Below are 13,866 nucleotides of genomic sequence, written 5' to 3' on the forward strand. Positions count from 1 at the left end.
AAAGAAATTTTTCTGGAATATTTTTCTCAATAGTTTGCCACCATGAAACAAATTTGTTGAATGTTTAAAATTTTTAGTTTTTTATTTTGAGTCATCTCAATTTTAAGTTAATATTTCATTTTTCAGATTGTAAACTGTGCAGCAGAATGTCTTATTGTGGGAAGAAGAACATACAGAACACTGTAATGTACAATGGCATAGTGCTCCACTCATTGAACAGAGTGGACAGATTGGTAAGTATTTTGCCTAATAATTAATTTGCAATTTCGACAGCTTTTAAAAGAAAACTGATTGAGGCCATTAAAATTGCTCCGGAAAAACCCTCTAGATTCTGCATATAATTACTTGAATTCCACAAAAAAATTCAGGGATTTGACCCTCTGTCGTCCCAAAGAATCCCTCCGTTGAACTCTTTTGTAATATCCATTTTTGGCTGACGCACCCCAAAATTTTTCAAAAGGCGTCTTTGGCGCTAATGTGTACTAATTTTGAGGTGGGGAGGGCGCCGAAAAAACGCAATTATTTGGTCAAAAATTTCCAAAAAGTGCCTTAAAAGGCTTTTTTGTGGCCTGTTTTTTCAAAATTTTGTTTGCGGCGCAGAAAAATCGGGCAAAATTGACCAGATTTGTGTCTTTTTAGTATTTTGGGAGCGCTCGGAAAATCAAATTGCTCGACCTAAAAAAGGTCGACAGAATTTCCGATTTTTTAAGTGAAAATCCGCCCCCTCCAACACCCCCCCCCCTCGATTCTAGATCAGCATCAGACTTGGATTTATCGTGATATAGTTTAATGCTTTGTTTTATTTATTTAATTAAAATGTAAATTTTTTCTAGGATGGTGTACTTTTTTTTAACGTTTTTAGTCAAGTGAAAAATTTTTTGTATTGCTTTTTATCAAAAACATGTTTTTTTTTGCAAATTAATTTGATCAAAAACGTTTACTGTTTTTTTTTTTCAAGCAAGCGAAAAGATATACATTGTTTATTAAAACTATGCCGTTTTCTCTGTAAAACTTCAAAGAAAAACTGGCCGAATCACAATTTGAAAAAACATTATTTAATCTGGAAGCATTGTTTCTAAGTAGCTTTTTAGATTTCTCGAACACCTGAAGATTGAACAAAATCATTTAAATTTGAGTTATAGTAAATATTTTAGAGTCAATCAGCGAATGTGAACCGATCCAAGACACTGCAGGATGTCTATGTGCAAACTACGAGATCACCAAGAAATGGTCTGTAACAAAAAATTGAGTGACTCTAACAGGAAGTTGAAACTTTTTATCAAAATCATTTACGCCTGAATCATTATAAGTCTGATCGAGGCAATAAAAGCCTGATTACAATTTTGATTATTCCGAAACGCATAAAAAGTTAAGAATTTTTTTCTCTGCCTTTTTTCAATAATCGACATTGCCATTCGCTGCAGAATTTTCACGAGGATAAAAAGGTTTGAACCACCAAAACCCTTGGTTTTCATTTTGATGACGTTAAGTTTTTGTATTTCAGGCAAATCTATCTATCTACAATATCTAACGCGTAAAACCCGGTGCAAGATTGCGATTTGGGTAATTATTCGATTTTGACTGATGCTCCTTCCGAGACCAAAATTCCATTTTCTGGGTTGCACTGATTTTCACTGATTTTCAAGTAATGAGTTCTTATATACAATTTTTTAATGTATGCATTTCTAAAATCCTGTAAAATTTTTGATTCAGAAAGTTTTTGACATAGACTTGTAATTATTTTATAACGTTTATATGAAATCGTTTGCTTGTTTCAAATCAAGTTAGGATTTCAAAATGTTCCTGTGGGTTAGCATAATAGTAATAAAAATTCAATTTTGTCATTTTCTTATTATATAAAACTAATATGAAATCATTATTATAACCTTTACGTGAAATCAATTGCTCCTTTCAACTTGAATTAGGATTTCAAAATGTTCAATTCGTTTAGCTTATTTTTAATAAAAGTTCAATTTTGTCAATTTCCTTTTATATAAAGTCAGTATAAAATCATTATTATAACGTTTATGTGAAATGATTTGCTTGTTTCAGCTTGAGTTAGGATTTTAAAATATTCAATTTGGCTAACTTATTAATAATAAAAATTTAATTTCGTCAATTTTTTATTATACAAAGTTAATATGAAATCATTATTATATTGTTTATGTGAAATCCTTTGCTCGTTTAAACTTGAGTTAGGATTTCAAAATATTCTATCTGGTTAGCACATTATTATTAAAAATTCAATTTTCTCATTTTCTCATTATATAAAGTTAATATGATATCATTATTATAACGTTTATGTGAAACCATTTGCCTTTTTTTAACTTCAGTTAGGATTTCAAATTATTCAATTAGGTTAGCATATTAGTACTGAAGGTTCAATTTTGTCAATTTCTCTTTATATAAAAGTAATATGAAATCATTAATATAACGTTTATGTGAAATCAATTGCTTTTATCATCTTCAGTTTCAGTTAGGATTTCAAACTATTCAATTAGGTTAGCATATTAGTAATAAACGTTCAATTTTGTCTTTTTATGATTATATAAATTTAAAATGAAATCATTATTACAAAATTACGTGAAAATATTTGCTTGTTACAACTTGAGTTAGGATTTCAAAATATTCAATTGGGTTAGCATATTACTAAAACAAGTTCAATTTTGTCAATTTGTTATTATATAAAAATAAAACGAACTCATTATTATAAAATTTATGTGAAAATATTTGCTTGTTTCAACTTGAGTTAGGATTTCAAAATGATCAATTGGGTTAACATATTAGTCATAAAATTTCAATTTTGTCAATTTCAGACGGCAAAATGGGAGGGGTCATCAACAAATTTATCTTCTGGACATCTTTGTGATTAGTGAAATAATAAATTGAGCGGTCTAGACGTCTTAATTTTGAGGAGTTAGCATGTTGCTATGGATTCCCTGGAATAATAAGCAGTTTACAATGTACCCCAGCTTGAACAACAGTCGATATCTTAGAACTTTTTTTTCAAGAATTTTACATTTTACAAATTTATAAAATAAGAAAGCTGTAAGATAGCGATTTTTCTGAAAAAAAAAGTTGTAAGATAGGTAGTAACTATTCCTACAAAAACTTTAAAAATATATTTTGATTTTTTTTCTAACGGTTTTCTACAGTAGCCATTGCAGAAGTTCTCCACTGTCGCAGAAAACAATAACGGAAACTCATCGGCCAAAATTGGTAATTTTTGCCACATGAGTTCAACAAAGTAGCCACATAATAACAGAAAAACATTTTTGCTGATTACATAATCAATAAATTTGAACAGCTAAAAATGGATAACTAGATTTGGTGATTAGGTTGCGAAAAAGTTGTTTTCTTGGAGTTTTTTGTTCGGAATGCATAAAAGTGATAATCATAAATTGAAAATAATTTTTTTCAAATTAATTTTTCAAACTTGATGTAAATCCTTATATGAGGTATAGAAACATATTCAAAATGTATTCGGAATTTTTTTGAAAGTATTATTTAATTTTTCTTTGTTTTTTTTGCGGAAAAAATTTATTATTAAGGAGACGTTCTGTACAATTTTTATACAAAGTTCTAACAAAGGCCTTTTTTAAGAGTATTTATGTGGAATAAAAAAGTATAGCAAAATGATTTGCATTGCAATTAAATGACTTTTTTTCCAAAACCTTTTCTCCATTTTTTGCCGTTTTCGACTACTATAAGAACCACAAAAATACTGTATAACGAAACTCGATCAGCCGCTATGTAGAAAAAAACTTTAAGATTTGAACTCTTAGTAATTACAAATGGGTTTTTTTGTCTTGAAATTTTGAAGTGGGCATTGCGAGGCCAAAATGTGCTTTCAGTGCATTGTAAGAGGTTTCCACAGCATGCCATAATCAGATTTATTGCGGAATCCGCAACATTGCTACTTTTGTTTGATCTTCTTTGCTGTTTTCGATTCCACAAACAAATACTTTAAGCATTCTGCCACTAAAAATTGCCCCAAAATAGGCATATTTACGGAATCCGCAACCGTAATTTCAGAATCCAGAACAGTTTGTGGAATACACAAACAAATAATAAGACATGTGAAGAGTTAAATTGAGCTGTTGCGGAATCCGCAAATTGTAAGTGGAATTCGCATTTCGTTTGAGGTTTCCGCTTACAATATGAATATATGTAGTAGCTTTTAAAGTTTTTTTTTGTAGTTACTAGATGGTCCCCAGCAAATTCAATCTCAATCGCTAAATTACTACGTTGATTAGCTACCTGTTGAAATGCCTAACGTTCGATCTCAATTCCTGTCAAACACCCAGCTTCAGTATTGAAGATTGATGTAATCCCAAAAACTGACCTAACTCTGCAATATTCTGTGCATTTTGTTTCTAAACATTCTAACCCAATGATCCAAATAACGAATTTATTCCATATTTATTCCATTTTATTCAAGTATTTGCGATTCTATCAACCCCAAAAACTAACCAGTATTTAGGATCGATGGAATCCCAAATACTGTCATAAATCGGCGATCTTCTGTGCGTTGTGTTTCTGAACACTCTCAACCCAATGGCTCCAAACATTGAGATTATTCGGTGTTGTGTTTCCAAAACTATGATACCAAAAACTGTTTGCTGGGGTATGTAACCCAAATACTAAAAGATGACATCCACCGATTTAGTTAACCAATGCTTTAAAATTTGTTCGAGGATTTCGCTGACAATGGTCAATCACCTGATTTTAAAGTCAGCATTGCTAAATATGAGAATTCCAGCTCTAGCTTTGAATTGTCCATATGTAAAATCAGTAATAAACAAAATTAGGAATCCACTGACAGTTTGCGGATTCCACTTACATTTTGCGATTCCACTAACATTTTGCGGAATCCACTTACAGTCGCGGAATCCAGAACAACCAGCTATATTTGCTTGTAGCGGAACCCGCGACACAACAAATGTGCTGACAAATTTTGCGTTTCATTTTTCGGATTTCCGAAAAATTTGACGACATTATTTTTAAGGTCGACCGAATTGATTTTTTGAGCTCTCCCTAAGCAAAGTTTAGTCCCTGTTTTGGCCAAATTTTCTGCGCCGCAGGCAAAACTTTGAAAAAGCAGACCAAAAAGGCGTTTTTAGGCACTTCTTGGAAAATTTTGACCAACAAATCGTGTTTTTTCGGCGCGCGCTCCCCCTCAAAATTAATATATATTGGCGCCAAAGGCGCCCTATGAAAAATTTTAGGGTCGGTGAGCCAAAAATAGATTTCTTAAAAAGTACCAAAGTGGGGACCTTTTGGGTCAGCAGGGAGTCGAATCCCTAAGGGGAAAGGCGTCCGCCCCCCTTCCCTCTAAATCCACCCCTGTGTGGTTCAAACTTTTCTTTTAGATTCTGAGTGACCTTTTATTAATAACAGAGTTATACTTTTGGCTGTTAAATGTCATGCAAGTCAGACTCCATCTTCTGTGAAGGAACAGGCCACATGTCATATAACTGTGAATTTAAATAACTGCCAATTTGGCTACCATTTTAACTGCCTTTGTTCTGTTTTTAAACGGTTCTCAGATAACATTTTTATATCCTGGCGGTTTCAGTCTTTTTGTTCGATTTGACAGCTTACCATAGCTGTTAACTTGTTTTTGTTGTATTATATAAAAATAGAACAACAAGGATCTTTAATGCCATTAAAATCCAACCTGATTTTATTTTATTAAATTTTCTACCTTAGAGTTCGAGTAAGTCAAGGAGTCTTTATAAAAAATATGTTTCCCGTGTTTTCAAAATCTGAGAAAAACACAAGCTAGAAAATACATAACACACCGTATAAAACTATTGCGATATTATTTGTATCCTGTATTTTTTATCTTGCCGAATGATTTTTAAATATTTTTAATAAGTTACAGTACAAAAGGATCTTTTGGTCTTGAAAAGTTTTTAATCTGAGAGAGAAACTAACATAATAAGCTTTGAAGCTTAGTTTAACGCCAAAAATACAAATTTCTATTCAGATTATTGAGAAATTTTTGCGATGATGACCCAGAATTTTTTTCAGCTCAACAACAGACGTATGAGAGCGACGACGAATACGAATACTACGATCTACCTGATCTTGTAAGACTGTCAATATTTCCATTTTTATTTTTTTTTAGTAAATTCAAAAAATTGTTAACTTTTTACGTTTTGTTTCAGAAGATGAACGACAGGCTTTATTTCAAGGGCGTCACTGAAAATCGTAAGTCTCAAGAACAAGAAAAGTTTTTAGATGAGACTTTTTCAGCTTAACCAAAATAAAACTTTTGGCCATACAGTTTCCATTTTGAAAAACAAATTTCACAATACTATCTAATTCTATCAACACATAGAATTGTATGGCTAGCTTTTGTTCATAAAAATTTTTCTCGCATATCACAAACTTTTTCGGCAAGACATTTTCTGTCCTTTCCTTTTTGCCTTCTACCTTGCTTTGCTCTGGTGATTTATTTTCCCCTGTTCATTTGTGATTCCGACACACAACAAAGGAATTTAGAAAATTTTTGATGCTAAGAACTTATGCTTATTTAGACTATGCTGTATTCAGACTAATTTCAAAAACAAAAGATATAAAGTGAGGACTGGAATTGGAACGCGTGATTTATCTACGTTCTCCCAAACTGTTGTGTTAAGCAATATCATGAAATGGCTCTGAGCCTACGTACACTGCTCGTTTTCAACTTTGAAAACCTAATCTATGAAGCTGAAAGCGAAACAGGAATTACTATCTTGCTGACAACATTTTTCGAATCCAAATCCAGCTAAGCAATTTGGCATTCATTTTTGCAGTGAACTCAAAATTTAGCGTTTTAAATTTGTTATTGACAGTCCAAAATTTTCAATTTATTGGAATTTTTACACAAAAGTTTTTGGAGACCAATTAGAAGGCATTCGCAATTTTCGCAGTTTAGTTGATCTATAATAGTTACATTGGTTTTTGATTTAAAAACAATGGATCTACTTAACAATTCTCCCCACCCCCCCTTATGGTACCTACTTCAGAATCTCCTCCATATAATTTACTTGCTCATTTGCTAAGTTCATTTTACTTGCTTATTTGCTAAGTGTAACAGCTGTTGCCAATTAGAACTTTCTCGGTTTCAGAATTTGCTGCATTCTGATTGGCTGAAAGTTCGACTAATTTGCTAGCAGAACCTACTTAACAATTCACCCCCTTTTGTAATAGGGGGGGGGATTGTTAAGTAGATCCAAAACATTTAATCGTTAACGGTTACAAAAATCAGCAGTCAACTGCGGTAATTAATAGAACTCTTGCATGTCATACTTTTAAACCTGAAATTATATATCTATGATATACTTTTGCTTAAAGCTGTGACGTAATTTCTGATTTTCTCATTACCTCAATGGTACAAATGGCGGTTGAAATTTGCTACAAATATCATTTTCTTCAAACTATGAGCTCTGATAAAGGATTGCAAATTCTTTTTATGGTGGTAAAATTACTCGCAAACAAAATTAGTTTGAAATTGAAAAATACTGGGTAATACAAAATTAATTTTTTACTGCTGCTTTTAATAATGGTGATTATTAAAAAAACTACTGAGTTTTTTGTATAACTGTATATGCTTACGGTTGTTGTTGTTTTTCTGACGACTGAAAGTGCGGAAGAAAGTTGGGGAGCGGTGATGAAGTGGTTACGGCTCCACCTCTCAATCGAAAACTTGAGGGTAAAGCAACATTACCCAGCAAAAAGAACCGAAAAAATTGCATGTAGATTTGAAGCAGGAGCAAAACAGCTCGTAATTTGCACCTTTCCCTCGTTAATAAATGGTCTTTTGATGGATTTCAGTTTATTTTTTTTTAAATTTTTTTCCACGTAAATCATTACTATCGACTTAGGTTGAGTGATATATCATATTAAAGTTGCTGTACTCATTTTTCTAACGTTCAAAGCTTTCGTTCAAACATTCAAATCAAATCACGCTCACGAAATGACCCATTTGAAAAATAAAAAATCAAGTTTTTCGTGGTACATTGATCAATTATCCCTGGTTATGTTTCAATTGAGGTACAAAAAGTTTTCTAATTTAAGAAAAAAACAAATACATTTTATAAAGTAAAATTTCATAAGATTAGGGCTGTGTTACTAACACGAATAATTTATTTTCAGGCAGAAAAAATTACAGAAAATCAGAAAAATGTGTTTTTAGTAAATTAAGTACTACCTGGAAGATGATCATTAGATCTACAAAAAATTTTCAGGCGAATCAGAGCGGAAAAATTCTTTCTTATTTTGTCTACATTATTGAGAACAATGTTTCCTTGCCAATTTTATAGGCTAAGTGTTCTGGTTATCAATTGTTTATGCCTCACAACTTTTGTCGACTTTTGAAAAAAAAATTGTTGTTCGAATCACGATTGAATTGGCTTCATTATTGTATATCACCCGAGTCCAATTGGTGTTTGTGTGCGGTTGTGGTACCTGATTTTGCAAGGAAAGGAAAAAACAGCCGAATACAAATGCACTCCCATTTAAAGTGGTCGTAGCAATATCTGCCTGTGGTCGTAACAATGAGGGCTATAACATGTTTACTTACCAGTTTACGCTGAGCTTTAATGAAAAGAAGACTTTTTTCTAGTACTAGAAGTTGTTGCAAGGTCTGTTTGTTCCTTGTTTTGTGGAGTTATTTTAAAGACTAAAGACAATTTTTACCTTAAAAGATATTTTCATCTTCAGAGAAGAAAGTGATTGGGGACAACTTGCGTCTGAAGGAGAAGACATTGACCCCTGCCAAGTGGAGGATGAAAACAGTGGAGGATAAGTTACGTCACAGTTGGGGCAGGAGAGACTTGCCCAGTCATGAATGGACTGGGTTCAACAAGGGGGACAGGTAGTGGGTTCTCGGTCTCTCAGTTTCATAAATTGTTCATTTTGCGAAACGCATAACCAAAATTAAACATAAAAATGGGAAAAAAATAAAAAATTATCTTTAAAAACTGACCTCAAAATTTGACCTATAAAAGTTGACCTATAAAAACTAACCTTTAAAAATTTAATACAAATTCAACATTTCAATATAAATTTTTTAATTTTTTTCTTATTTTTTCTTTATTTTTTATTATTTTTTTTTTCGAGAAATCAATCATAGCGCTTTTGAGTAACATGCGTTATCTGTGTTGTGTCACAGAAAATTGTCTGCTGTCAAAAGAAGCAAATCGATGTTGGACGTTCGTCGATCTCAACCAAACCGACCCTCTCGCTCGGCTCTTCAAGCCGACCTGAAATTCGCCCACCGAGTGTTGCCGAATGAGTTCGTCATTTCACCCGAATGGAACTCGGAATTCGTTCACAAGGGAAAGCCGAGACCAGGAGAGTCGTTCGTTAAAGCGATCATACCTCAGCGTGACTTTAGTGTGAATTAAATTGTTCTATCGAAGTGTTCTTGAGCTTAAATTGTGAGCTCAAAAAAGTGTTTTAACAGCTCAATAACTTTACAAAGTACCAGTATTTTGCAGATTAAAATTAATTTAGTAATACTTTCGTTTTGGTTTCATGTCTCACATGCCTTAAAAACGTGGTCTCTTAAAAAATTATTGAGCTCAATAGAAACATGTAAATTTTTGATGTTCTTAACCACACTTGCGTTTTAATTTTGAGATAAACTAAACAGCTGATTTTATCTGAAAACTGCATGTTTTATTTATTGGTTTATAATTTAACAGTTTTTCATTCTCTCAACTTACGTTACGAAAATATTCGGCTCCTAAGCTTCAAGTTCTGCAATTTAAAAGCTTCAATTTCCTTCTAACAAGACATAGCCAGGAGACAAAATGAGCGATCCACTTGAATGCTGTATTTGTCTGGAGACGCTTGAGAACCCAAAAGCTTTAGATTGTGGTCACTCGTATTGTTCAACCCCGAAAGATTGCATGCGTAGAGTTCTAAGTAGCGATTCTAGACTGTGTTCAAAATGTCGAGAACCAATTGCTGCCAGGATTAGAAACGAGAACGACTTATCGGTCAATTACGATTTGAAAACCGCAATTGAGGTAATTCTCTAAAACTAGTTAATAGTAGGGAAATTTGACACTTCCAAGCCATCTATTTAATATTTCAAAATGATTCGAAAGTATTTTTTAGAGAACTAGACTATCCTGATGCAAAATATCAAAAAAATGGTTAATAAAATCTAAAATAAGGAAACAATTTTATTAGGACAAATTATTGCAGTTTTATGGTTCCATGATTTTTTCCCCAAAATCGTCCTAAATTTTTTATTTTATTTTGAGACTAACTTTTTGAGGGAAATTGCATGTATAAAAGACTTTACTGTTTTCAGGCATCACAACAGAGCACATCAAGTGCTGTACTAGACAACCAAGCTGGACAACACGTTTGCAGTGCTCACAAAAAAGCGAAGAAAGTCTACTGCAAGAACTGCTCGACCGCTATTTGCAAAGATTGTTGGAACCAGAGTCACCTAGAGCACCACGTTGTTCCGATAAACTCAGTACTGAAAGACTTAACTACATCATTAAACGAATCTTGGAAACAGGTTGAACAGTATCAAAACGATTACAAGCGATTGGTGACAAATTCTGTTGATCTAAACGAGGAAATTGTCTCTACTATTGAAAAACTCGAAAAGTTGACGGAGCTGAAACACAAAATGCAAAACGCACAGAATGTTCAAAATTTCCATGCATTCGAGAAGAAGTCTTTACAGGAACTGAATGAACAGAAAAAAAAGGTTGACCATATGAAATTAAGCATTGCAGAGTTGTCTAACTCGTGCACTGCGGTTGAAAACAGTTTGAACAAAGCAATAGATACTTTCAGTCAAAGCAAAAACACGGGAAGTTCTCAGTTAACGGCCAGCTCAACAACATTGACCAGGAAAGCAAGGACGATCGGGGCTAAAACTTGGCAGCTTAGAGATTTTCGCAAAGGCAGTGCAAACACTGGTATCTTAGAAAACATAGGTCGTTCTCAGTTTTGTTCGCAAACTCAGGAAATATTTGCTTTGCGTAAAAGCGCAGACATAGTGGTGGTTTTCAAAGTTCAAGGAGAATCTATTACAATGGACCGAAAATTGTCAGTTCAAAGTGGTATAGGTAAATTCAATTTTAGTTTTTCGAAATTTTCTTGTTGACTTTGAATGACGAGAAATTTGAACAAAAATGAAATTGGGTACTATCGAGTTAAACGGATACTTGCACTAAATACTGTAGGGGTCGATCAATATAAATAGCAGTCGGTATGTTCAATGGTTTTATCTATCATCTAAGAATTAGTTGTCTAACCCTTTTTAAATAGTGCATTATCTAATTTTGCTCGGCTTGATTTTTCAATTAGCCAGTACAACAACCAAAAAAGATGTAGCCTTGATCAATTCTCAGTATAAAGAACTCATATGGAATTCTGTTTTCTATTATTCTTTTTTAACAAATTGGTTGGATTACTTCTTTGGGTTTTTTTTGAAACATATATCCTTTTGCAAAAAAAAAACAAAAAACTTTTAAAAAAGATGATGAAAAAAAACTGTTGTACGTTTTCTTCGTAAGCTTTTAATGGCAACAAATATTTCATCATAAAAACCATTGGTAAAATCAAAATGTACACAGTGTATAAGTGTATGAGTGTAAAAAGTGTACGCAAAACCAATGTGTTTTCGGGATATAACGTTTAGCTCACAGAAAATACAGCTCGACAGAAGATTCGAAAACACTTTGAGGAAAACTGCCTTTAAAATTTTGTTCGAGAATGTTTGCCTGTGAGATGCGCTAAAAACCACAAACACAGAAACTTACTGAAACAAACTAAGCACATTCTAAGACCATTGTATTGACAATTTGTGACTATTCACACTAACCTTAAAGCAAAAAATAGTGTCAAATCAGATACATATTTTGAGTGCATTTAGGCCTTGCATTGGTATTTGCCAGAAAATGAAATTTGAATCAAAGATTGAAACAACTTATGCATAAACCTGATCCGTGGTTTGTTTCTCTTCGTGATGATGATACTGCTCGCATCAGGGCGAGGATTTTATTTTTCAACTGCGCTTTTTAACATAAGATATTTCACCCGTGATCATTTTTCGTAAAGTTACGGGGGTTTAAAAATTGCCATTTTGGCCAATTTGGGACAATTAACGCGCGATGTATTTCCCGCTATTAACGCGTAAGCGGAGAGTTAATCCGTCTTAGAAATCGTTCCAAATTGTTTGAAAGAAGCTTATTTGCCATAATCGATTTGTTACAAGGAATGAAACTTGTTCTTTTGTTCTTTAAATGGCGTGTGGGGGGATAATTTTCATAGAAAATTTCAAAACTTAGAAAAAAAATTTTTTCCTTTAATTTCATTTCATTTAATTTTGTAATGTTATTACTGCTGCATAAACCTAGAAGGCAGTCGGAACATTCAGGGCTTCGCCCTGATACGAGCAGTCTTGTTTAGTTTTAGTGCCAGCTTTGAGTGGAAGTGGCACTCTTTATGTCGTTTCTCGCAAAGATGGAGTGAATCAGTTGAGTGTGGTTGATAAGGAAAATGGAACAGTAGTAAGGACTCTGGATACTTCAAAAGCAGACAATAAATCTTATTGGATCATTCGTGCTCATGAAAATGTGTTAATGCTGGTAGAGCGGATAGGTTTTCAATACAAATGTGTGCACGTGTACGAAAATGAAGTATATACATCATATACACTTCAGCTTCTCATTGAGCGCAGTTCAGCCTGCTATTCAACAGTTTTGTGCGGACGAGACTATGTATTACTGCAAACAGGTAAAACCAGACTGGCAATAGTTGATCTCAACCAATCTGGATCTCAAGCCAAGTTCAAATCAATCCGGTTGGGTAAAATGACATCAATTAATTCACTAGTGTGGATAGCGAGAGGAGATGCGGAGAGTGGAGAAGGATATCTATTTGCATCAGAATCTGAAGGTCATGCCTTCAATTCTCAAGTGTATGAGTTGAATGTGAAGAGTGTCGTGGATGGTGCTCTAGTGACACCCCTGCAGATCCCACTCATGAACAGTTACGGCTCTAGAAACTTCAACTTCAGATGCGCAATGGGAACAGATGCTGTTTTTTGCACAGATTTATGCGGCAAAAAGAGGTCCGAGTACAAGAATGATGATTATCCAATCAACATTTTGAAATTGGAGAAAGTCATCCATCGATGAAAAGATTCAGAAAGCAAAGACAAATACTTAATGGCATCAAACCTAGATGCAATGTGACATCAAATTGAGTAATTATTTTTTTTATATATTTGTAATTTCCCAACCTACTCAGCACAACAGTTCCTTTGAAGCAAAGCAAATGTACTATCGATTTCGTGGTCTGAATTTTACATCCGTAATGGATTATAATCGATTATTTTTGTCTCGCGAATCCATTATAATTGATTAGAATCCATTACGGATGTAAAATTCAGACCACGAAATCGATAGTACATTTGCTTTGCTTCAAAGGAACTGTTGTGCTGAGTAGGTTCGGAATCACAGGATATCACAGGATATCTATATTCAATCATGTCATTTTCATGACAGATTTTTTTGCAGTTTAGTTGGTTTTTGAAATAAACTCCCCCAAAAAGATTAAAGTCATGTCACTCTTGTTAAAATTTTTCAGTTTCCAGTTTTCAGTGCATATTTTCATGCATGATTAAACGAAATACAATTAATCAGGTAACAGATCATTGAAAAATCGTAGATTTTAAATTTTGCGCGCAGTTGTGAACAAAAATATTAACGCCAAGCTTAAAATAACTCATGAAAATAACTCATTTACGCCATTTTAAATGTGTGCTGCATTTAACGAATGATCTTTTAGTAGCATTTTGTTTTATAAATTAAGTGAACAATTTGTAATTAAAATGAT

At 33.2% G+C, this 13,866-nt stretch overlaps 2 protein-coding genes across 2 annotated transcripts; both read left to right on the forward strand.

Annotated features, from left to right (window-relative positions):
- The first annotated feature begins 130 nt into the window (after positions 1–130).
- On the forward strand, positions 131–9,505 carry LOC134855460 (uncharacterized). Its single transcript, XM_063871992.1, has 6 exons — positions 131–233; positions 1,155–1,230; positions 6,037–6,095; positions 6,174–6,216; positions 8,713–8,866; positions 9,164–9,505. The coding sequence occupies exons 1-6, from the start codon at positions 147–149 to the stop codon at positions 9,396–9,398; spliced, it is 654 nt and encodes a 217-aa protein (XP_063728062.1). The 5' UTR covers positions 131–146; the 3' UTR covers positions 9,399–9,505.
- Positions 9,506–9,788: 283 nt separating this feature from the next.
- On the forward strand, positions 9,789–13,291 carry LOC134855459 (uncharacterized; the record flags this gene model as incomplete). The annotated part of the gene is given in 3 exon segments (XM_063871991.1): positions 9,789–10,025; positions 10,316–11,090; positions 12,436–13,291. Coding segments are annotated over 3 exon segments (1,725 nt in total). The 3' UTR covers positions 13,167–13,291.
- Between the last annotated feature and the right edge of the window lie 575 nt (positions 13,292–13,866).

Source organism: Symsagittifera roscoffensis, chromosome 10 (assembly GCF_963678635.1).
Source record: "Symsagittifera roscoffensis chromosome 10, txSymRosc1.1, whole genome shotgun sequence".
Lineage (NCBI taxonomy): Eukaryota > Metazoa > Xenacoelomorpha > Acoela > Convolutidae > Symsagittifera > Symsagittifera roscoffensis.

What these genes read in the sequence shown, in the direction of transcription:
- LOC134855460 (XM_063871992.1), top strand. Translation starts at nt 147, where the DNA reads ATGTCTTATTGTGGGAAGAAGAACATACAGAACACTGTAATGTACAAT. An exon ending in TACGAGATCACCAAGAAATG is followed by an intron (nt 1,231 to 6,036) that starts GTCTGTAACAAA and finishes AATTTTTTTCAG; the next exon opens with CTCAACAACAGACGTATGAG. An exon ending in CAAGGGCGTCACTGAAAATC is followed by an intron (nt 6,217 to 8,712) that starts GTAAGTCTCAAG and finishes TTTCATCTTCAG; the next exon opens with AGAAGAAAGTGATTGGGGAC.